A 22,406-nucleotide genomic window follows, 5' to 3' on the forward strand; every position below is an offset into this window, starting at 1 on the left:
GCTTGTGCCCCACTATAGTATACGTCATATTACAGTATGTTACAGTATGCTAAAGTATGGCACATCATATACTATAGTACTGGAATGTGCTATGCTGTGACATATACTATAGTAGGGGATGTATTATACTGTAATGTATACTACAATGCAACGCGCACACAGTGATGCATACTACAGTATGTGCCACACTATGGCGTGTCGTATGTACAAATATAATTTCATATAATGTAGTAGGGCACACACTACTATATGCCACAGTATAGTACATATACTATGACTTGCCATAGTGTAACTTGTGCCCTACTATACTACTGCACTATAACGTATACAACAGTGTGACAGATATACCATGACACTCTATTTTCTTATTTTTTTTCCATCTCGTATTGCAGCTGTTGTTTCATAGAAGTTATTTTGTTTGAATGATGCATTGTATCTGTGTGTGTTCCAGCAAAGCTCAAAGTGAACCCTATATGAACCCTGCAATTAGATTATTACAGTAAAGGAACACTAAACTAACACGACCATAAAGCAAACTGGTGTGGTGCAGGGCCGGAAACCAAAGTCTCAGTTCCTGGGCGCTGGGGGGGGTACTTTTAGGCCTTGTATGTGCATCACAAAAGAAGTTTTTGACATGGACCACTGATTTGTTTTGAGTCACAAGCACACGGCTTAAGTTTGCATTCTTTTCTAGTGTTCCTTTGAATAAAAATCCATTGCATCAAACAATCTATTTTCTGATTAGAAATTAAAATTAGAAAATTTGTGCATCTTTCCTAATTGTCTCGTTTTGCCACACTGGACATCTGTTAAAATTCTAAACACGTTTTTCATATGGACTCAAACAGATTTACAAATAATTAGCAAAGTTTATTCAACCACTGGGCCTCCTTTAAAAAGTGATTAATAAATTACATAACGGTGAACTTTCCTCTTAACATCTGATGGGACAGTACTAAAGATGTCACATTAGGTTCAGCGAATGCTTTATCAAATTTCACGTTACGTCTTTTAGCAGATTATGACACGGTATGAACTAAACACCTGAATTTGGTAAAGAATCTTCAAGTAGCTGATGCTGTCAGCAGCAGTGATGCAGGTGGTTTGTGGTGTAGAAGAGTCATTAGTGATGCCTCTGTGAGTCAGCAGAAAGTCTTGGCTCAGCTGTCGGCTCCCCGTCGTTTTTTTGCGTCTATCGTGGCCACATGCCCCAAGCCATTCCGGGAAGGAAGAGGGCGATGAGGACGGAGGAGAAGAGGTTGACTGCATTGTTGTCCAGGATGGGCTTCCCACAGATCCGCTGGGTGGTGGCAGACTCGTAACTCACCACCTTCCCGAGGCTCGAGTCAAAGCCTGAATAAGCAGAGGAAGAGACGGTTTACATTCATTTTCATAAGCCAAACTACCTGAATATTATCACAGAAGTTGTTGGACATGTTTGTTGTTAATGGTAAGAAATCTGGCTTGTTTTATACCCGAGTACTGCATATGCGCTCCCAGGAAAGAGTCCAGCATCGATCCCAGCAGACCGGCCACACCGCCGTACATGATGATCGGCCACTGGGGATCTGCCAGTTGAAGGTTGCTGATCATAAGAATCTGTGTCACAAAGTACGCCAGACCTACTGCAGCGCCGCCGAGGAAGCTGGCGACCAATCCAACGGGAGTGACGCCTCCATTAGTTCCTGAGGAGAATGGATCAGAATAAATGGACATTAGGAATGAGCTGTGCAGAAAAAACTGTCCGGGCCTGAGGGGATGAACAAAGTTGACAGACCCTTGGATAATCCGTCCATTATCTTCTGCTTATCCGAGGTTGGGTCGACCCTCTAAACAATGAAACTTTAAGAGTTTACACTTTTCCTGTTCTACATGTACAGATTTACATCTTACAGTGAAAAATGTGTTTACATTCATGTCTAATGTGTTTAGGTTAAGCTGTTCAGACACGTTTTCTATCACTGTGAATCTGTACGATTATGCTTATTAATTATTATTATTATAAAGGTTGAAAAACAAAACTGTTTTTGAGTGTAATCAAGGCTCCTCCAAGTGATATTTAAGGTAGACGCATTATCATATATCGTATAACATGTAGTATGTTATACTCATTCATACAATAGTATATTAAATATTATCACATATCATAACATAACAGTATAGTATGGCACATATCATTCATTCATCCCTCCGCTTATCCGAGATCGGGTCGCTGAGGCAACAGGTTCAGGAGACACCCCTACATCCCTCTTCCCAACGACACTCCAGCTCCTCCTGGGGGATTCCGAGGTGTTCCCAGGCCAGATGGGATATATAATCCTTCCAGGGAGTTCTGGATCTGCCCCGGGGCCTCCTCCCAGTTGGACGTGCCCAGATAACCTCCAAAGGGAGGCAACCAGGCATCCTAACCAGATGGCCGAGCCATTTTAGCTGACTCCTTTGAATGCGGAGGAGCAGCGTCTCTACTCCGAGCTCCTCCCCCTATCTCTGAATGTTCCACAATGAAACTTTAAGGCAGACTTCCTTAGAAGTGCAGGTGGGTCGTGCCACAGACCAGTCAGCTTCTCACCTGCTGGGACTTCCTTCCAGGTAGTGATGAGTTTCGGCTGCGATTTGCTAAGGACAGGCCCCACCTCCGACGCCCAGGTGTCACCAGCGCTGCAAGCGAGCGCACCCAGCAGAGAGAGGCACATCCAGGAGGCAGAGTACTGTTTACTGAAGTCGATGGGGATCTCACCTGGACCCACCTGAAACAACAGGGATTTCATCAGCATATAATGGGTTATTTTCAGCATCCGTGTTGGTGCAGGAAGCGTGTGTGTGTTTACCTCTATCATATACAGCAGTGCCACTTCTGTAGGAACTCCTCCATTACAGAAGACCTGAACCCAGTTCCTCTGACCCCCTGACACAAACACACACATTAAAACTTTCGGTTTTAGTGGAAACTTTTGGAATGAAAAAAAGAAAAACTAGATGTGACGTGATATTTCCACATCAGTCTGAACTTTAGGGACATTAACTGGGCTGTAATGTTTGCGGGCAGTCCTGGGTACATCTACATCAGCAGAGCTGGGGTTATCAGAATCTGTTTAGAGAAAATACTCAAACTTTGCTGCCATTGGCTCTCACCTTCCTTGTAGTCAGCATCTATTTTCTTCTTCTTTGCTCCTCCCCAACGGGTCAGTTTGGAGGAGGTGAAGAAGAAGGTCAGCAGAGCGGAGAAGAAGCTGTAGTTGGCCATTGTCAAGACAAATCCCACCAGGAGAGCTGAGAAATCCCAATCCGCCCCACAGAAACACATGTAAGAAATAACCACGATCCATCATTCTATTATTTCAGACCAGACAACACAATAAACCACTGCTCAATAATGACCTGACTTCTGATGCTCTATTCAAATACAGTCAGAACTGGCCTCAAAAGGCTGAAAAGGACAAGGGAACCCCACCGGTTTGATGATGCAACTCTTTAAAGACACCTCACAAAACTATTAATTCATTTTTGAAAGGCTTATTTACAAAACCAGCTGCACACAACTGTACTTTTCAGACAAGCAGACATGAGAAAATGGAGCATCTGTTGGGAACAAATTTTATGCAGGGCATTGGTCTGCATTTCGTGCTCTCGTCTTGACAGTAGCGAAGAAAACAGTAAGACCACACTTTGATTTCTATATATTACACACACATATATACGTTACAGTACTCCCAAACAAAAACATTTCATATAATATGCTGTAAAAACTGTTGTGTTTCTGATTCTTTTTAAGGCTTTTCTAAACGCTTTCCGAACACAATGAACGTCCTTCAGACTTTTGGTAAATTGGCAACAATGCTCCCTGTTGATAACTGCTTAGAATCAGCGCCGACAATCTTGTGACGTCCGTTAAATGTTCCTTTACTCCATTTTTGGAAACTTTTACAGTTCATGAATTGATTCATTTCGGTCGTTTCGAGCTGCACTGTGCTCCCCAAAAATGATAACACGAGTCACCTCGATCACCAGATTAAAATGAACCATTTTATGATCAGAGATTTGATATGATCTTGAGAAAGTTTTGCCAAGTCAAAAGGAAAACTGCACCAGTGGCTTGATGGCTTCAGCTGCTACAACTCTAGCTGCATAAACCGAACTAACTTCGTGGAATTTGAGCCGCTGGTGACATTCTGCTGATTCGTATAAATGTAAGATTTGATTTCCAGCCGATGAAATGTTCAAATAATGTTCATGGCAATATTGCGCCATGAACGAGGTATCGAGACACACCCACCTGGCCTTCAGCTCAGTGCGCGGCACGACAGGGGCACAGGTGTTTTGATGCGTATATGTGTCTCGTGCTCCAATTATGATTGGCAGTCCAGCCACGGGATTAAAGTCCCTTTTAATTTGTACTTGTTGGACAGCGGTGTATGGGAATTTGATGTACCACGGGTGATAAACTGATGAGAGTTTTGATGACCAAGGGGAGCGCACGACTCACAGAGGACTGGGACACCCCCGATCTGTCTCCAATCTCCCTCTGAAAGGTTCCAGTGGCCAAAAATCCAAAGATGGTGAGGACCTGGGCGTGTGGTGGAATTGGGTTTGATCGGCGTGTTTTTCTCTGGAGTTGTGGCTCTAGCAAGCTGCATATTTGCAGCAGCACAGTCCTTGGGAATCTAAATCGCGATGTCAGCCATTCGTTTGTCTCCACACGTTCTCTTCCAAGAGCCTGACGCGCTAAGGCATCCAAAAGTAGCAAGACAGCCGCTGGTTACGCTTCCCATTGACCTTGTTATATACAGATTCAAATGAACCTTCAATTAGTGCACAATTTAAGTCAAACAGAATAATGTCAGCATAATTATGGGGTATAATGTATATTTATTTATGTTCTCTTCAAAGTAATTAAATACTGTATACAATCCATTAGTCAAGCAAACTTGATTGGAATAACAGCGGCCTATTTTACGAAACTCCTACGACAGGTCTGGATCACTCGTAAATTCTGTTCGTACCTGAAAGAAAACGTAAAATACGAAAAGATTGGTGAATGCGCAAATTCTCTTAAATCACTCGTACGGACGATTTAAGAACAAATCTGTGCGTACGAACGGTTCTTGCATGAGGCCCAATCAGTCAGCAGCTTTTCATTTTTCTCTGCACTCAGCCAAAGATAGTTTGTGAAAGCAGATGCTCCACTCTGTCGCACCGCTGTTTGTTACATTACTGCAACAGTAGGTGAGGACACTCACCTCCGAGGGCTCCAGATCTGTCCAGACTGCGTCTCTTCAGCGCTCGCGCAGTCAGCATGAGTGGAACCAAGATGGAGAACAGCCACCGCCAAGGTGACACAGGCTGCAGATTGCCTGCAAACACAGACACGGCCACAGAATTTGGATGGGTGAAATAGTGCAGTATTTTCTGGAGAGTGATTAGTCTCAAAATGGATCAGATCCAAACCCAAATACTAGTTTGATCAAATATAAAACCATTTTACAGTAAAAGCTCAGATTTATTATGAATTAAGTTTTTCAAACGTGAAAATGATCCGATCTATGAGGTTGAAGGGAAACATCTGATGTGAATGTTTCTCACTGTTGGATGATTCAACATGTTTCAACATCACTGTGCAAAAGTGTTGACACACCCCTTATTTCCTCATATTTTCCTTTCATGCAGCCAGACTTTATTGGACTATTTTAAGCAAGTCTTGATCAATAGTTCTTCAGACTTTCTGAAGTAATTTTAAAGTTTTTCTTTGGACATCGGCTGCTGGTTCAGCACTTAACACTGAGCTTGAAATCATTCAAGCATAAAAACGTACCTAAATTAAGGGATGAACCAGTGTTGTGTCGACACATAACAGACAACTTAGCAAAGAAGCCATTTTAAATTGGATCTTTAGGCACTTTGTTACTAGCAGCCTGTCACAAAGACACGTGATTTGTTCCCATTTCTTTAGTTACAATGTTGCATGAAAAACAGCAAAGATAACAGTTTGACAGACAAAAAATAGGATTTCTGCAGCAACAAGGTGATTCCCAAAGAGCTGTTAGCTGAAAACTTGGCATATCTCAGCATGGTGTGCAGTGTGTCCTTACAACATTTGAGGAAACTGGACAAGTGGAGGACAAAAGAAGAAGTGTCAGGCCTAAAGAACTATCTACAGCAGATGAACAGGATCTGAAAGTGATGTCCTTAAGAAAGAGGAAAAAATCCAGCAAAGACCTGACACAGGAGCTGAGAGATGTATCTGGACCTTCAGCTGATCCATCTGCCTTGGCCCAAGCCTCATCAGAAATGGGCTCCATGGAAGGGTGGCTGTCAAGAAGCCGTTCTTAAGGAAGGGAAACAGGGAGAAAAGGCTGAGCTATGCCAAAGGACACAAGAAGTGGACTGAAAATCAGTGGCAACAGGTCTGATGGAGGGATGAATCCTCCCCAGAGCCCGGAGCTCAACATTATTCAAGCAGTGTGGGATCATCTTGGCAGAGAACGGAACAAAGGGCAGCCGACATCCAAAGAAGAGCTTTGGGATGTCCTTCAAGAACCCGGAGAACTATTCCTGAAGTCTCCTTAAAGAAAGGACAGAAAGCTCGTCTGAGAGGGTTCAGGCTGTGTTGGAGAATAAAGGAGCTCAGACCAAATATTCACTTTTAAAGCTCGTTAGAATTCTACAAACTCTGTCTTATACACTTATGTTTGCCCCTTTGTCCAAAAACAATTACACCTATTTCCTATGTTCTGTCGATTATATAAAGAAATGAGAGGTGCACACATAAACACATAACATCACAAACACGAATACAGTGAAAACTCATTGATGCCGTCACCAAAAGTGTGAAAATGAAAATGATTGAAGGAAAATATTTGAATGTAAAATATGAATATTCAGTTCATTATGAATATTCATATTTTGTGGTAAACAACATGATATTTGTGTGTGGAATTGAACATACATTTACACACCAACAGTTTGTGATCATTTGGAGAGTCATTTATCTCCAAAGAGTTCTGACACCGAACATTGAACTAATGGGCCTAAGCATTTTACACAAAGTTCAATCAAAATCTTGTTTTTCCTTTTTATTGTCATATAAACATACTTTCTATCATCCCCAGCATGACCAAAAATGATCTAAGACTGAAAGATAAGTTGAGAAAAATTGGTCTGCAAAGACGGGAAACCAAACCAAAGAGGTGCAGACTTCTGAATAAATGGTTTGAAACAGTGGTATATGGTGCATGCTCTACGAACAGGTCATTGACAAAGTTTTACAGAAGTACCCTTTAAGGTTGGTTTATGGATATTCTTCCCAGAAACTGATCAGAATCTAACTAATTCGAGCAATATATTACTTATTTCTCTAATTATTCATTAATTTTTACTGTTTCTATTTCAGTAACTTCTGTCCAGTTGTATAATTGTATTGTTTCAATGTGTGCATTTTGATTCTTAATTTTCACTAATATTACTTTTTATATGATCAATGGAGCACTGCAGGAAAATTATTTCCTCTTGGTGATTAATAAAGTATTTCTTAATAAAGAAACAGTGGATGGTGCTATTTACGGGCAAATTCTTGAGGAAAACATGGAAGCTCACTGTTTAGTGTTCATAAGGTTGCTGCTTACACAACACTTGAGTTCTTTGAGAGGAAATATTAAAGTAAATTTAGAGAATTTGGATAATGTTTCGCTCTTTGGCTTCCCCAATAGTTCTGGCATATAACACCACTGTCATAAAAACAAACCTCTGTGTGAGCATTGGACGTGTACAGCCCACAAAAATGTCAAGTGACCCTAAACCAAAATTGTGTGGAGTTGTGAACCGTGGCATCTCAGCCCCAAGGCGCTCCATGGTAGTTACAGGCCCAGAATGTGGACAACAAAGGTTGGTGTCAGAAAAGATTGAGTTTTCGAAGTATTAACTTGCTTTTGTGAAATTTAAAGCAAGATATTAAATTCAGTTTGAAACAGTTCACCCGGTTAGACACTTGACTTTGCTTCATGATGAATGAGGGGAAATACGACCATGCTTATAAAACCTCATCCATGAAAAATGTTGTTTGTTCATTCTGTGAACATTTCTGCAGGAAAATGAACGTGAGGATTCTGAGAAGAGCACATGATTCGATGTTTTAGTCCAAAAAACATTTCATGTGGGCATCCGTGCTTCCACAGAGGGGGATCTGGAGTGAGAAAATTGAACATTGAAGCTCTTAGAACGTGAAAGAAAAACAACTCTGCAGGCAGCTCACCTGAGATGGCACTCATGGTGAGTGAGAGGACCCAAAAGAAGAGGGACAGTGCCAAAGTGGCACACAGCACGATCAGATCGGTCATCATCTTGATGTACTCCTTCGCCAGGATCTCACGCTCAAAATCCATGATGACAAACAGGCCGAGCTGCAGGACAGGAGGACAGCGTCAGATCAGAGACGACTAATCAGTAAAACACTACTCTGGACAGAAAAATCATCACTGTAAAACCAAATAATAATCTTTATCTCAACTGTCGAATTTCATTTGCATCAGAAGCTAAAACCGTAACTAAAATCTGAATAATGTGATTTACAGATTTACCATCTGTGCCTTTCATCATTTCGGGGAAACTTGTCTGAAGTAATTTTTCGGCTCAGGCTCTTTATCCTTGTCCTATTTTCTAAGGTGTTCTGTAAAATGTTTCCCCGACTGGTACAGGTGGCACAGATAAAATACAAATCCAGATGGTGGCTCTCAGCTGACCCAAACTTATTAAACCACCTTTTAAAACAGGTAAAAACCCAATTTTTATACAAAGAAAATATCAAAATCCAGGTGTCGCTGGTGGAGATGAAGCCTCTGAGGGACACGATCTTTATGGTGAGTTTCACCTGCACAACTCCACTGTTAAAGGTTGTACACCACTGTGGACAATAATCAGGCAGATAATCTACAGACATACAAGAAATGAGTGCAGAAACACGCAGTCTTGTCAGCCCAGTTGCTGTGAAACAATGTTTTATTACATTTGATTGGGATTTTTTTTGTTGATTCATGGAGAAAAGATCATTTAAGAAAACAGGCAATGCAGACAGAACAGAGCTGAATATTCATTTAGTTCAGCAGTTTTGTCGATCCTTCCATCAAGTCTAGTTGTAGATAAATTCGGATTCAGCCTTCCATCTTTGGTCTTAATAACTATAATAATAACAATAATTAGTAATTCACGTTTACATCGTCATTTTTATGTAATTCATGTGATGTGACTATGATGCTGCTGTTCCCCTTCAGGACTGTCCTTCTATCCATCTTCAAAGGGTGCCAAATTAAAAGGAAAGGGGATGCAGACACGTGGCTACCAAGGCTCAACAGGCCCAGCTGGTTCAGATTTTCTATGGGAATAGGAAGACTACGGAAGGAACAAAAGAAAAAATCCTTTGTAACATGGTTGTCTACATTTCAACAGGAATCTGAAACACCTCATTTCTTACCGCTGTAATGTGGACGGCACACAACTTCATCTCCCTATGAAATGTGGAGACACTGTACGAATCGAATATCTTAGTTGTCTTGAAGCAGTTTCCTTCAACTAAATGAGGCTAAGACTAAAATAATAAGATTTGGTCTGTCTCTCCATCAACCGCCTAAACTATAAACTTGGCCTAGAGACTAGAAAATGGCGTTAATTTAGAAGAGTCTCAATTAGTCTGGAAAGCCCTTCATAAAGCTAGAACTGCTCACTATTCATCATTGACTGAAAAGAATAAGAACAATCCCAGGTTTCTTTTCAGCACTGTAGCCAGACTGAAGAGCATCCGAGCTCTGTTGAGCCAGGTATTCCTTTAATTCTCAGCAGTGATGATTTCATGAGCTTCTTCACCAATAAAATTGTTTCCATCAGAGAGAAGATTCATGGAATCCTTCCCATCATTATTACTGATGTATCATCAAGTACAGCAGCTTTAGAAGTGGAGCCGAGCCGGCCGCCCTTCCCGAGTCTGGTTCTGATGGAGGTTTCTTCCTGTTAAAAGGGAGTTTTTTTTCTTCCCAGTCGCCTCGTGCACGCTCAGGATGAGGGATCGAAGACAAGTTTCGGTACAATCTGTTGGTTTCCTTAGCTTGGCTTAGTATGTACGAACTGGACTAATTTGGAATTCAATTAATTGGATTATGATTGTATTACGATGAATTGGATTCAAGTTGGCTTGAATTGGGTTCCATCTTTGAAGAGCCTTGAGATGACATGTTGTAATTAGGCACTATATAAATAAAATTAATAATAAATTAATAATTAGGCTCAACGATATAGATTGGGTGAAGAGCTCCACCATGAAAAGGGAGCTCAGAATAGAACCATTGCTCCTCCGCACAGGAAGGAGAATCTTGCTGGGGAGAGGGATATTCGGATCTGCCACCATAAAAGTTTTAAATAGTGTCGTGGAAGCCTTGGATGCTAAAAACGACTGTGCAGCACTTTTCATAAATCTGTCCTTTGAGACATAACCCTCTTAGACCAAGACGTAGGCTGGTTTCAAACCATCTTTCTGGTCACAGGCAATGTGTACAACTAAGTGGTCACCTACATGTTACCAAAGGAGTGCCCCAAGGTACGAATATAGAACGTACTCTCTTTGAGATAGATGTTAACAATGTATACCAGAAAACTGCTAGCACATAATTACATTTTTATGCTGATGACACAATTGTTTATTGACTTGTGAACACTGTCATCCTGCTCTATTGTTACATTTGTCTCTTGCCATTTGAACTTGTCAGAAGTTCTCCTTTTTTTAAATCCACACAAGGCACTGCTATCAACTTTTTGGCTTTTTATAAATATCTAGGGACCCTAATTGATGGATCTCTCTCGTTTAAGTCCCATATAGAACATCTTTTAAATAAATGTACACAGAAATTGTGTTTTTTCTTAAGGAATAATAATAATAATAGTTTTTCATTCAATGCCTGGAAATGGCTTGTTGCTGCCAACTTTTTCCCTCTTATTGATTACGGTGGACATTATCTACATGAATGCTTTTGTCAGCGCTCTACAGCAGTTGGATGCTTTTAACCATGGAGTACTAAGGTTCATAACAGGCTGTAAACCACTCACTCACCACTACACTTTGTACTCCCACCATATGCTGACTTTTGTATTGGTACCATTTGTTGGATGTACTGTACTGATACTAATTTGTTATTATACGTTTGAGACACGTCTCTCTTGAGAATGAGACATGGGGAAAAATAAACAAATAAATAAATTTGAAAAAAAAAAATAAAGTAAAAAAAAAAAAAAAAAAAAAAAAATCACATTTAATTTCTCCGATTGCTTTGTTTCCCACAAGTTCTGGATACTCAAAAAAATAAAAAAATACTGGTTCTTGATCAAGAGCATCTCAGGGGGTTAAATATCTCACCAGTAGACCACCTGCAGTGGAAATGCAGGTGGTCTGAGGAAAAAGCCCTCAAAAAGTCCCTAATTTCCTGAGAAAGGTTCTTGTGGTTGAAACTTAAAGGCCTACAGAAAGGTGATTTTTTTGCACAAAACTGAAATAGCAGATCGATTCCTTATATACCATGGAATTTTTTATGATTTTAAAATAATTTTAGGCCCCTGGATAGTCCTGAATAGGCCCAATAAACTATCACCACATTTGACTCGAATTTGGCAAACTGGAACGACAGGTGCGTGACGTCGCGAGTGCCAGCTGCTGGAACAATCACCAGTAGTTCTAGTAGCGAAGCCAGCAGTTTGCCAGACCTGGACAGCTTCTTCACGGCAAATTTCGATGTGTGCTGCGGGACGTCGCTAGGAAATATAAAACGTTGGGTTCAGTGCAGTTTTTATTGCGAGTAGATGTACGAAGTGCTGTGGGTGCGTGTGTTGCCCTCAGCAGCTCACACCACCGGGGACAGAGGAAGCAGAGACCTGCGGTCTTGTGTCTGTGTCTCCCTGTCCGCCTGCCTCCTCTCTGGTGAAATCAGCTGGAGCCATCCCGCCGTGTTCAGCTCCCTGCGGTGCGGACACTCAGGGAGAATCCACCTGGCGGAGAGCGGACACACTCTCCGCCAGGTGGAGAGTGGAAATCTCGGCAGAGCGATCATCAAGAGCCCCGACGTGTGTCGCTCTGCCGGCTGATTTCAGGGCAACCATCCCGCGGTGTGTCCGCTCTCCGCCAGGTGGATTCTCCCTGAGTGTCCGCACCGCAGGGAGCTGAACACGGCGGGATGGCTCCAGCTGATTTCACCAGAGAGGAGGCAGGTGGACAGGGAGACACAGACACAAGACCGCGGGTCTCTCTGCTTCCTCTGTCCCCGGTGGTGTGAGCTGCTGAGGGCAACACACGCACCCACAGCACTTCATACATCTACTCGCAATAAAAACTGCACTGAACCCAACGTTTTATTGCCTTCACCACTCAACAAGCATACTAATAGCGGCAGCCAGGAAAACCCATGGCACATGTGACGTCCAACGGAAGCCCCGCCCCCAGTCTGGAATTCCAGGAAGGATTTCCAAGCGGCAAATTCAAAATCGCAAATTTCATGCGTTTATGAAATGTTTTGGTGTAGAGTCCAATGATCATTATTGTTCTTCTGTGTATGTATTATCATTATGTATTGGGTGTAGTGTCAGCTTTCTGTAGGCCTTTAAGAGATATTAAAAAAATGTTGGTTTTGATCATATTAAAACCATCATCCTCAAAAAACACCCAAAGGATTGAATGGACTACAGTTTATAGTCCACATTTGAACTTGTTAAATTAACAGTTAACGAAGAGAACAGAACAGGCTTTCATTTTTCAACCCTAAAATGAGGTGATCCAGTGGTTGTGTCATGCTGTGAGGAGGCATTCTGCTGCCATGGATTGAGTCCATTTTCCCCTCAGACGAAAAGGATCTCATTGTTAATTAGTGGTGCAACGGATCATCATTGATCCATGATCCGTTCGGATCAATTATTTCGGTTCGGCACACACATGATCCGCGGATTGATTTATGAAAAAAAAAAAAAAAAAAAAAAAAATGTGCGCAAATCAGTCCTCACACCGCCGTTACCATTCCTGCTAGTTCCAGGGACAGAGCTACTTTCCAAGCTCTGGGTAAAAGTCTGCAACAGTTCCCTCTTCAATAAGCAAACAGTCCTATGGCTCGTTTGTGATTTTTTGTTCTCAGCGTACAACATGTAGAACAGTGGGCATGGAAAATAAAAGTAGGCTAGACTTCGGTGACTACTGTAACGATAACTGCTGCCTCTGTCTGTTTCCATATACTCGCGCTGCCACACAAACCTGTCGCCTAGGGTACCACACGGACATAACACGTAGCTGACATAGCGATAGCTAACATAAAGAAAACCCCTAACCTGCAACACAGCGTGGTCATGGCGAGCGGAGGAACAGAAGAGCGCCCCACGTCATTTAAATCCCGTTTCGGAGCATTTTGGCTTCCCTGTCAAATTTAATGAAGGAAAGAGGTTGGTGGATAGAACCGTGACGGTGTGTGGGCACTGTGGCACAAGAAAGCCACACAACAGTTGTTGAGCACAACCGCTCATCACCGCAGTGTTTAAGCAGCCCCTTCACAATCCGACCGGGCTAAAGCGATCACAAACGCTATCGGTGTGTTTTTATGTTGCACTTTAAGTTGTTTTTCTTTGATTATGTTGAAAAGAAGATGTTGATTGTGGACTTTAAGTTGATTTTATACATTTCAATTTAATAACTTAAAAAAGTGTTAATAAACAAAAAGACAAAACATGTTTATTTGTCTTGTCTTTTTTTTTTTGCCGATCCGAAAAATGATCCGATCCGTGACTCTGATCCAAGGAACGATCCGAACCGTGAGTTTTTTGATCCGTTGCACCCTTATTGTTAATGTGATCAAATTAATCATGTGGTGGAACATCCCTACAGTAACCGACTTTTCTATTTACCAGGATAATAAGTCTCCATAAAGGTCATATTTCTGAAAGTTCTGATAAATATGATGATGTGAAACACACTCCATGGCTTTCACAGCACATGATCACAACCCTGTAGAAAAGCTAAAAATGTGGAGGCCACAAAGCTTACAAAGACATTTTATGTTGGGTTTTCATTTAATTTAATTTCACACTCTGCATCATGTGTACAACACAGTAGCCTGAACTGTGCCCGATGAACGCCTTTTATATGGAGATATAGAGATATAAGAAATACTCTAGGTTGTATCAAAACATATTAATTCATCATTTCAAACATTTTAATGTCAATGATTTGAGGAAAATTAAGATATTTTCTGACTCAGTGCTCATTAACACATCTGCTGTGTGAACAGCAAATATCGCCAGTAATAGAGTAAAAGTGTCTGAAATGCAAATAAAAACAAAACACATAAGGCTAAATTATCATTCAGCTCCATGTGAACACGTTTAATTATTAACACAGCTGCGTAACATTTTGTGGAAGTAAACTCACCAGTTACCGCTGAAGCCATCGTGATTTAACGTTACCACTCCCTTTCCTTTGACAGCTAAATTTAATGCCTTTTCGCAATTTATAGCAATGTAACCACCTCTCTTTAAACATACACATATATATATTGTGTATATTAAAGACAAACACGTTTATTTTAGCGAGAAAGCAAATGAACCGAATAACTTGTCAGTTCACGCATCGAGCTGACCACCGGGGGTGTGAATAAGACTAGACGGAAGAATTTAACTGACGGAACTACTTCCGTAAATAAACGTCTGAGCTCATAAAGCGGAAGTAGTTTAGTTTACTAAATATGTTAAATCAAATACCACGTTTAATGACGTACCTTTACCTCATTCAGTGGTGGAGAGAATATTTGTATAATTTTCTCAAGTAAAAGAAACAATAACAACATTTCAGGATACATACAGTTAAAAGTCAAATCATACTGAAGTAAAAGTAAAAAAACAGTCATCGGTCAATCTAAAAAAAGATTTTGGCCATAATTTGGCCTCTTATAGCTTAATCTTTAATAATATCTATTTTGTTGAGTTATACTTCATATAAATAGTCTAAATCGGCTAAATCACTAAAAACTACAACATTGCAATGAATGTAGTGCATCGAGAACTATGTTTTACTCCAAAATATAGTACTGTGCAAAGAGTAAAGTAATAGAGTAAAAAGAAGCTCATTCTTTTATTTCATTTGTCAGTTTTTCACTTTGTGGAAATGAAAAAAATCACATTTCCATGTAAGGTTTATCAAAGGCATTTTCATTTAGCTCTCTTATTTTTTTTTAAATTTAAATTAGGCCTGCATGAATGTGCAAGCTTTAACACTTTAACACATAAGCACAAAGGTTTGTTTCTAAGAAATTACATGTTAAATTCTGCTAAGTTGATTTAATGTTTTCATAATTGCTTGTAGAACCAGACAGAAAACACAGAATTGACATGACAGGAATTATAAGGTGCACTGATGTACATTCTTATTTGGGTTTTTCTATCCATGGGATAGATATGAGGAAATTCCCATGGATCCTGGCTTCAACCAACAAAATAAATGAACCCTGCAAATTGATTACATGGATATAGGTATCTTACTTTTCCAGGAGTCAAGCTAAAACACAAATACAAAGCACGCCTCACCATTTCTACTTGAATTTCTGAACTTTCACTAGCCGTCATGTAGTTTATAGCTGTGGAGAAGATGCTCCCTGTAAGCTGTGATCACATGGGAAAAGTCTTTCTTCCTGACATCAGGGAAAGTAGCAGTGCACAAACAGAGCTCTGTCTCTAACCAAACTCCCGTCTCATTTATAAACACATGCTCTGTTCTTTCAGTGACGAAAACCCCCCTGCGGGACAAATCTCTTCAGATCACTTGACTTTTTAAATGGAACTTCACTAGCTGGTTATCCTGTTGCTGTGAAAAGTAAATAAATGAATAAATCAGTGAATGAATAAATCTATTCTTTGACTGATTTATTGATCCATAGACGATCTGGATCAGAATTTGGTACATGGTTCTTCATGGTTCTCATGTGATGTGGTGGTGCTTATCCTGAGAAATATCGCTGTATCTACTGGATGAATGATGTATAATTTATGGATGTTGTTGTTCATGGTTACCAGATCATGAATGGTGATGATATTGAAAATCCTCTGACTTTTCTTCTGTTCTTCACATGAGATTAACAGCTACGATTTTCTCTCAAATCTCCCCCCAGGTAAAGGATGAATCATGAAATTGTGTGCAGAAAATCATGGTTCCTGGAGAATGAATCCGCTCAAAATGAGGGAATTCTCTAATTTATCATCTTGAGCTACCAATTGACGATGACAGCTATCTTTTCCTTTGAACTATCCACAAATCATTATATATATATATATTTTTAAGTGCTCTCATTGCTGCCTTCAACACTGTTATTTGTGACATTGTGCTTCGATGGCTTCGGGATTCAGTTGGTTTAACAGGTCGGGTTCTTAACAGGTTTTCATCTTACTTAAACGAACAGTTTTCATTTTTCAATAGGTTTAGGGTTCAAAATCAGTTCATAGTAATCAATGTTGTTTCTAACAGTGAGCAAGTGAGAAATCTTGGAATTACTTAAGTTATACTGTCTAATGTTTTATCTAATCTTATCACCAGAATCACCTGAACTGCTTCTTACAAAGTCAGAAGTTAGAGAACTCATATCTCAGATAAACTGATCCGTACATTGATATCTAGTTGGTTGGACTCCCGGAACCCTTGCTGGACTACTCAAACAATCAGTAGGACCACTGTCATTCAAACTGTCACTGACCTGAGGTTAGTAACACAGTGTCTACATTCAAGACCAATCTTAAAATGTTCTTGTTCTCACCGTCTTACATTAACAACTGTGTGTGTGTGTGTTTGTGTGCTTGGAAGTGAACCTCTAATACATTTTCCCGTACAATTTGTTATGTGTCTTGATTTTATAGCTGTAAGACACATTAGATGTACAACTCTAATTCTCAAATAGTTTGGACACTTTATAAAATGTAAATAAAAACAAAAGGTGCCAAATTATGACATTCCTTGGTGCAGGTATTTCACTTAACTGTGAGATGACTGGAACAAACTTTTGTGCAGCCATGATTACAGCTAAATTTCTTATGGCTATTCACGATCCTCAGAGGATGATTCCGGAGCACTTCAGTGTTTTTTTTTACTTTTCCGGTAACATAAATAGCTGGTAAAAGTTTTCTTGTCTGGTTCTCTTGGAGGTTCTCTTACTTTTTTTCTGGGACCATTACATGATTGATAGTCTTACTTTTTGCTCATCTTCTTAGTTACAGCATAGATAACCATTAAATTACACACAGGGGTTCATGGTATCCAGAGGCTGAGTCCTAAGCACTCTGGTAATGTTATGACTTTTCATCTCGTATCACCTGCTAGTAAAATATTTCCCTCTCTGGAATATCTCAGAATCTGTTGGACGGGCTGGCCCAAACGTTTTACCATACTTGGACAGGACTCCATGATGAAAAATCCTGCTGACTTTGGAGAACCTCTTCTTTTTGGGCTATCACGAGCTTTAGAATGTGTAAAAAGATTCATGGTCCTTTTCCCCACCTTTTCCTCATCGTCCACCAGCCACACTTCTTTTCACTGTAAAACTCACAGTAAAAGAAACAAGAGCCAAATTTATACGCTGCTCAATTCATATCAAGCCACTGGCTTCGAGAACAGATTTAGTAGACCTGATCTCAGATAGAGTCTGGCACAAAATCTGTTTTTGACATGGCCAAAGCTGTGTTGTTTTTGGCAATCCATTTTTTAAATGTTTTCTATGATATGGGGGATAACAATGTCCCCATCCCCTTCGAAACCATATTTAGGGTGGTCCCAATGGAATATTCACTTAGAAGGGGCAATATCAACATGACTGCTTTCTGTCCACTTTTGGCCAGGAGACTCTTTAATAGTGGAAAAACTCTCTCCCCAACATAGGACGGGTGGCTTAAAGAGGGTATTTGTCACATTTGTCTTGAAAAAAATCCAATACACAGCAACCATTTTTGTATATTATGTGAACATAAAAACTTTGAGGATAATATTTTCCTCCTATTTTTTCATTACTGGTGGATCATATGGGGATGGATTGGGAGGAGTTTGAGTTAATTATGTCTGTGTGTTCTACTATCCTTAACATTTGTTTTGTGTTATAAAACAAAGGAGAATAATGATAAAAAAAACTGAACGAAAAAAAACAAAAAGATCTCATCAACTCTGGTAGTCTTCTAGTGCCCCATGCTGATTAGATATACAACTTTTGTGTGAAATATTCCCGAATGACTGAGCATTTTCATCGGTCTTCTCTATAGTGAATTCTTAGCATGCTGACGTTCCAGAAGAATATCCTTGCATGTTTGTGAACTTCGAACATCATATTACAGAACTCTTTGTTTTCTTTTGATTATGAAATATTATTTGAAGTTCATTTTAGGAAAAGAGTTATTGAAATAATATTTCATAAGATTAGTCATAGAAATCTGGATTCTGTGGAGATGACAGCAGTTCACAGTGAGGAGGATTGCTGCTGGCGACAACTGGCTGGTTAACTCTCAACCCTCTTTAAAAACTCAGAGGATTTTCCAAGAAATATGAGAACCATGAGTATTCGTACAAAATTCCATCTTAATCAATTCAATAGCTGTTCAGAAATTCTATCTTTATACTGTGATTCACACCACAACAGACGGGCACTGAACAACTTTACTGTCCAAAACTAACTTTATGTGTTGGAATGCTCCCCTAATGCACAAACCACACTTTAATTTAAGTTATTAATGCTTCGTCATGCTGAAACAGGCATGTACTCAACTGGAAAACACCAAAAGATAAACTCTGAATCTATGTGTGCACATGATTTATATTTAACGTTTGACCAGTTGGCATCAAAAGGCTGGAGATGAGATAAAGCCTTTTCCAGCTGAGGACTCTTGCAAAGATTAAATTTTATCTTCCTCAGGCTGACTTTGAAAGAGCAATCCATGCATTTATAACATCGCGTTTGGATTACTGTAATTCTTTGTATGTAGGGTTGGACCAGGGTTCTCTGCAAGCGTCTACATGGCGTCCAAAACGCTGCAGCCCGCCTACTGACCAGAACAAAGCTGAAATGGAGTTTACCTTGTCTTGCTACTTTTATTGTTACTTTATTGTGACCCTGTTCATGTGCATGTGTGTGTCAACAGGTGCCAAACTGGATGGGTTAAAAGCGGAGGACAAATTTCGTGTGTATGCATGTATGCATGACCAATAAATTGGATCTTATTGCTAATATTATTACAAATTTTATTTTATATGTGATGGAGTTATTCTTATTACTATTTTATTGATGACTTTCTTAATATGTGATGCAGTTGCTATTGTGAAGCACTTTGGTCAGCTGAGGTTGTTTTAATGTGCGATATAAATACATTTTGAATTGAATTGAATTGAATAAACATGTGATAAAACACAGCTGGACACTGTTTTAGAGATGCTAAAGTAAAAAGGAAACTATTTCAATGTTTTTAAACTTTTATAAAAATGCCTTGAGCAAAATTGTTTATACCCTTCTTAGTAATTTGTGATGGTCCTTGTTTACAACCGCATCAATCAGCAGGAATTCTAAGAAGCATGTATCCACTGGATTTTTAAAGCACTTTAGTTACAACTAATTTTCTGAGGCCAGAGGGCTTCCTCATCATCACTGATATTTTCTTCTCTCTAAAGTTTCTGGATGGGATTTCGGGATTTCATAAATGGTAAATGGACTGTATTGTATAGTGCTTTTCAAGTCTAGCTGACCACCAAAGCGTTTAACTCTACATGCCACATTCACCCATTCACTCACACACTCATAGAGCACGTCTAATCTATATAGTCTATATGGCTACACAGTGCTTTCTACTACAATCACACACATTCATACACTGATCAATGCATCAAGCTTTGCAAAGCCAGTGTTTTCAGCAGACTTATTCCTGTCTTCAATTCTGTTTTTTTTATTCACTTCTACAAAGATCGCCAAAGGTCAACTATTCTGACCATTTCAGTCATGAATATCTCATCTGGACAAGACTGACCTCTGGATATCAAGCACGATGAGCTCACTCCTCAAAGTCAGATACATAAAAGCTCAGATCGTCTTGGAAAAGTTCACATGGATGGAGAAGAAAAATTTGGATTATAAATTTGGTGACTGGATGAGATAAAAAGGGAGTTGTTTGGACACAGCGATGTGGCTTTTGTTTGACAGAAGAAAAAAAGCAATCAACATACAGGCAAAGTGATCAATAAATAGTTAACAAGGTGTCAACATGTTGGATTGGCTCAACCAGAGTCCAGGGGTCCGGTTGAGTAGAATAAAAATGACTTCCTATCATCTTTTCTTAAGCTCTTTTCCTTGAACTCTTGGAGAAAGTCATGGGGTTAAGAAAAGATGGTAGGAAAAAAATTCCCAAGGATTTAGAAAAAGACAACCATGATTATCAAGCTGTGATGGGGGTATGCAGTACTGACACTACAAATGTGCAATCTAATCATATTGTTACAGAATTCAAACAGCTCTTCTCATGGCTGCTGCACATACCTTTTGGTCATTTCACTCAGTTTGGAAGGTTCCTAAACTAAACAGACTATGCTAGTGGAGCCCTGACCTCAATTCCATCCAAAATCTGTGGAGGAAACTAAAGACCAAAGAGATGACAGGGGAGCCTTCAAATCTCAAAGAACTGGAGACGAATAGTCCAAAATTCCAGTGGACACATGAGGTAAGTTTGCTAGTAATTGAAAAATTGGTTCCGTATCATATCAGAGTTTGTACTTATAAAACCACATCAGCAGGTGTTTATTACCTTTTTTGTAAACATGTTAACCAAGAATACAGAAATCTGAGTTAAATACTTACAAAGAGCTCTTCTGTTATCAAAGTCATGCAAAGTTCACACACAAAAAGAGGACACTTATTTCCATTATCTATGAAGAAACACACTTATATTTGAATTCAATATGAAAGTCTTCACATGAAGCTGAAGTTCACTTGTAGTCTGATTAAACAGCATTAGTTTACCGAGATGACTGCAAAGCTTGAATAAACATGTAAGGAAGACAGCTGAAATCACCTACCGAGCAGAGCTGAGCTGATGAAAATCAGAGGAAATGTGATTTGACCTCCTTTTGGGGCAGCTTGCACTTTATAAGGCAGTGCTGATCCACCCATGCAGTGAGAAAGCGAGTTTGATGGCATGCACAAGATCAAGACTCATGGGAAGTGTAGTTTTTGAATGCTGGTCAAATCAGTTGGGATTATTATACACATGAGTGTATAAATAAACAAACCAACTCCTCACTCGCCTCTTGTTAGCAGTGCCTTCTTTCAAGCTGGGGTCCTCCTGGGAGTTTGAGGGTTCTACGCTGCATCTCAGCTGTTTCTACAACTGTGCTCTTCTGGATGGAGATCTCTGATGTTGTTCCTGTGATCTGTTGAAGCCATTCTCCCAGTTTGGGGTTGATGGCTGGTTACCACTGGCACCACTGTTGCCTTCACTTCTCAGAGCTTTCAACTTCCTCCTGCAGCCCTTAGTATTTTTTGAGCTTCTTGTGTTCCTTCTTGATGTTGCTGTCACTGATGTTGATTTTTTTCACCTTCAAATACCACTTATCTGCTGTAGACTTAAAAAAATGCAACTAAAAAATGGGAACAAAGAAAATACTGAAAATAAGTGAAAAAGTCCTTGGACTTGGAGATATATTGCTCAAGACCTCTTGTAAAGATTACAAGAAAGTCTGACTGCTTGGAAGGAAATATAAAAAATAATATTATTATATAATATTTTTGCACAGTATTGTAAAAGTGTTATGAGTATTGCAAATTGTACATTAAACAATAAATGTGCACAGTAAATGCATCCTGGAAACTTTAAGTTTTTAACTAGAATATAAATGTGCATTGCAAAACGTAAATACACACACTAATTCAGAAAATGCACACTGACAACTGTAAATTTTTCATCTATAAATGTGTACAGAAACTTTTAAATGTGCACACAAAACTAAAAAGTATGGACATGAATCTATGACTGTTCAGATTTAAATGTTTCTGTGTACTGCAGTTTGTAATTACCTAGGCGAATGCAAAAGTTTACACAAATCTGTAAAAGTGCCCTTCTGTATTTTAGCTGTGAAGTCATACGTAAAGTTGTCAACAAAGTTACACACTAAGCTCCATATTTTGAGAATTATTAAATAAAAAAATTTCAGTTTGAGCACATTTTCGAGCCTTTCTTATATTTCATAAATAACTTCATAATTTGAATATTCTATCACAATATACACATTTAGTATACTGTTCTGCTCTATATTCTGTGCGTACGTCAAAAATGGGTCTTTTGCAAACGTCGCGTGAACGTGTGTGGTTTGCTTGGCTTTCTGTGGTGTTTACATCCGGTTG

General features: G+C 39.6%; 1 protein-coding gene across 1 annotated transcript; it reads right to left on the reverse strand.

The window, feature by feature from the left end:
* Positions 1-849: 849 nt before the first annotated feature.
* On the reverse strand, positions 850-14,655 carry tmem19 (transmembrane protein 19). Its single transcript, XM_075472235.1, has 8 exons — positions 14,432-14,655; positions 8,246-8,393; positions 5,238-5,351; positions 3,133-3,270; positions 2,829-2,905; positions 2,570-2,747; positions 1,476-1,685; positions 850-1,353 (listed from the first exon to the last, which is right to left on the reverse strand). Exons 2-8 carry the CDS (start codon positions 8,373-8,375, stop codon positions 1,193-1,195), a joined length of 1,008 nt encoding a protein of 335 aa, XP_075328350.1. The 5' UTR covers positions 8,376-8,393; positions 14,432-14,655; the 3' UTR covers positions 850-1,192.
* Positions 14,656-22,406: the final 7,751 nt, after the last annotated feature.

Source organism: Odontesthes bonariensis, chromosome 8 (genome assembly GCF_027942865.1).
Source record: "Odontesthes bonariensis isolate fOdoBon6 chromosome 8, fOdoBon6.hap1, whole genome shotgun sequence".
NCBI lineage: Eukaryota > Metazoa > Chordata > Actinopteri > Atheriniformes > Atherinopsidae > Odontesthes > Odontesthes bonariensis.

What these genes read in the sequence shown, in the direction of transcription:
- tmem19 (XM_075472235.1), bottom strand. Translation starts at nt 8,375, where the DNA reads ATGGATTTTGAGCGTGAGATCCTGGCGAAGGAGTACATCAAGATGATG. An exon ending in CAGATCTGGAGCCCTCGGAG is followed by an intron (nt 3,271 to 5,237) that starts GTGAGTGTCCTC and finishes GGGATTTCTCAG; the next exon opens with CTCTCCTGGTGGGATTTGTC. An exon ending in CTGGAAGGAAGTCCCAGCAG is followed by an intron (nt 1,686 to 2,569) that starts GTGAGAAGCTGA and finishes CATTCTCCTCAG; the next exon opens with GAACTAATGGAGGCGTCACT.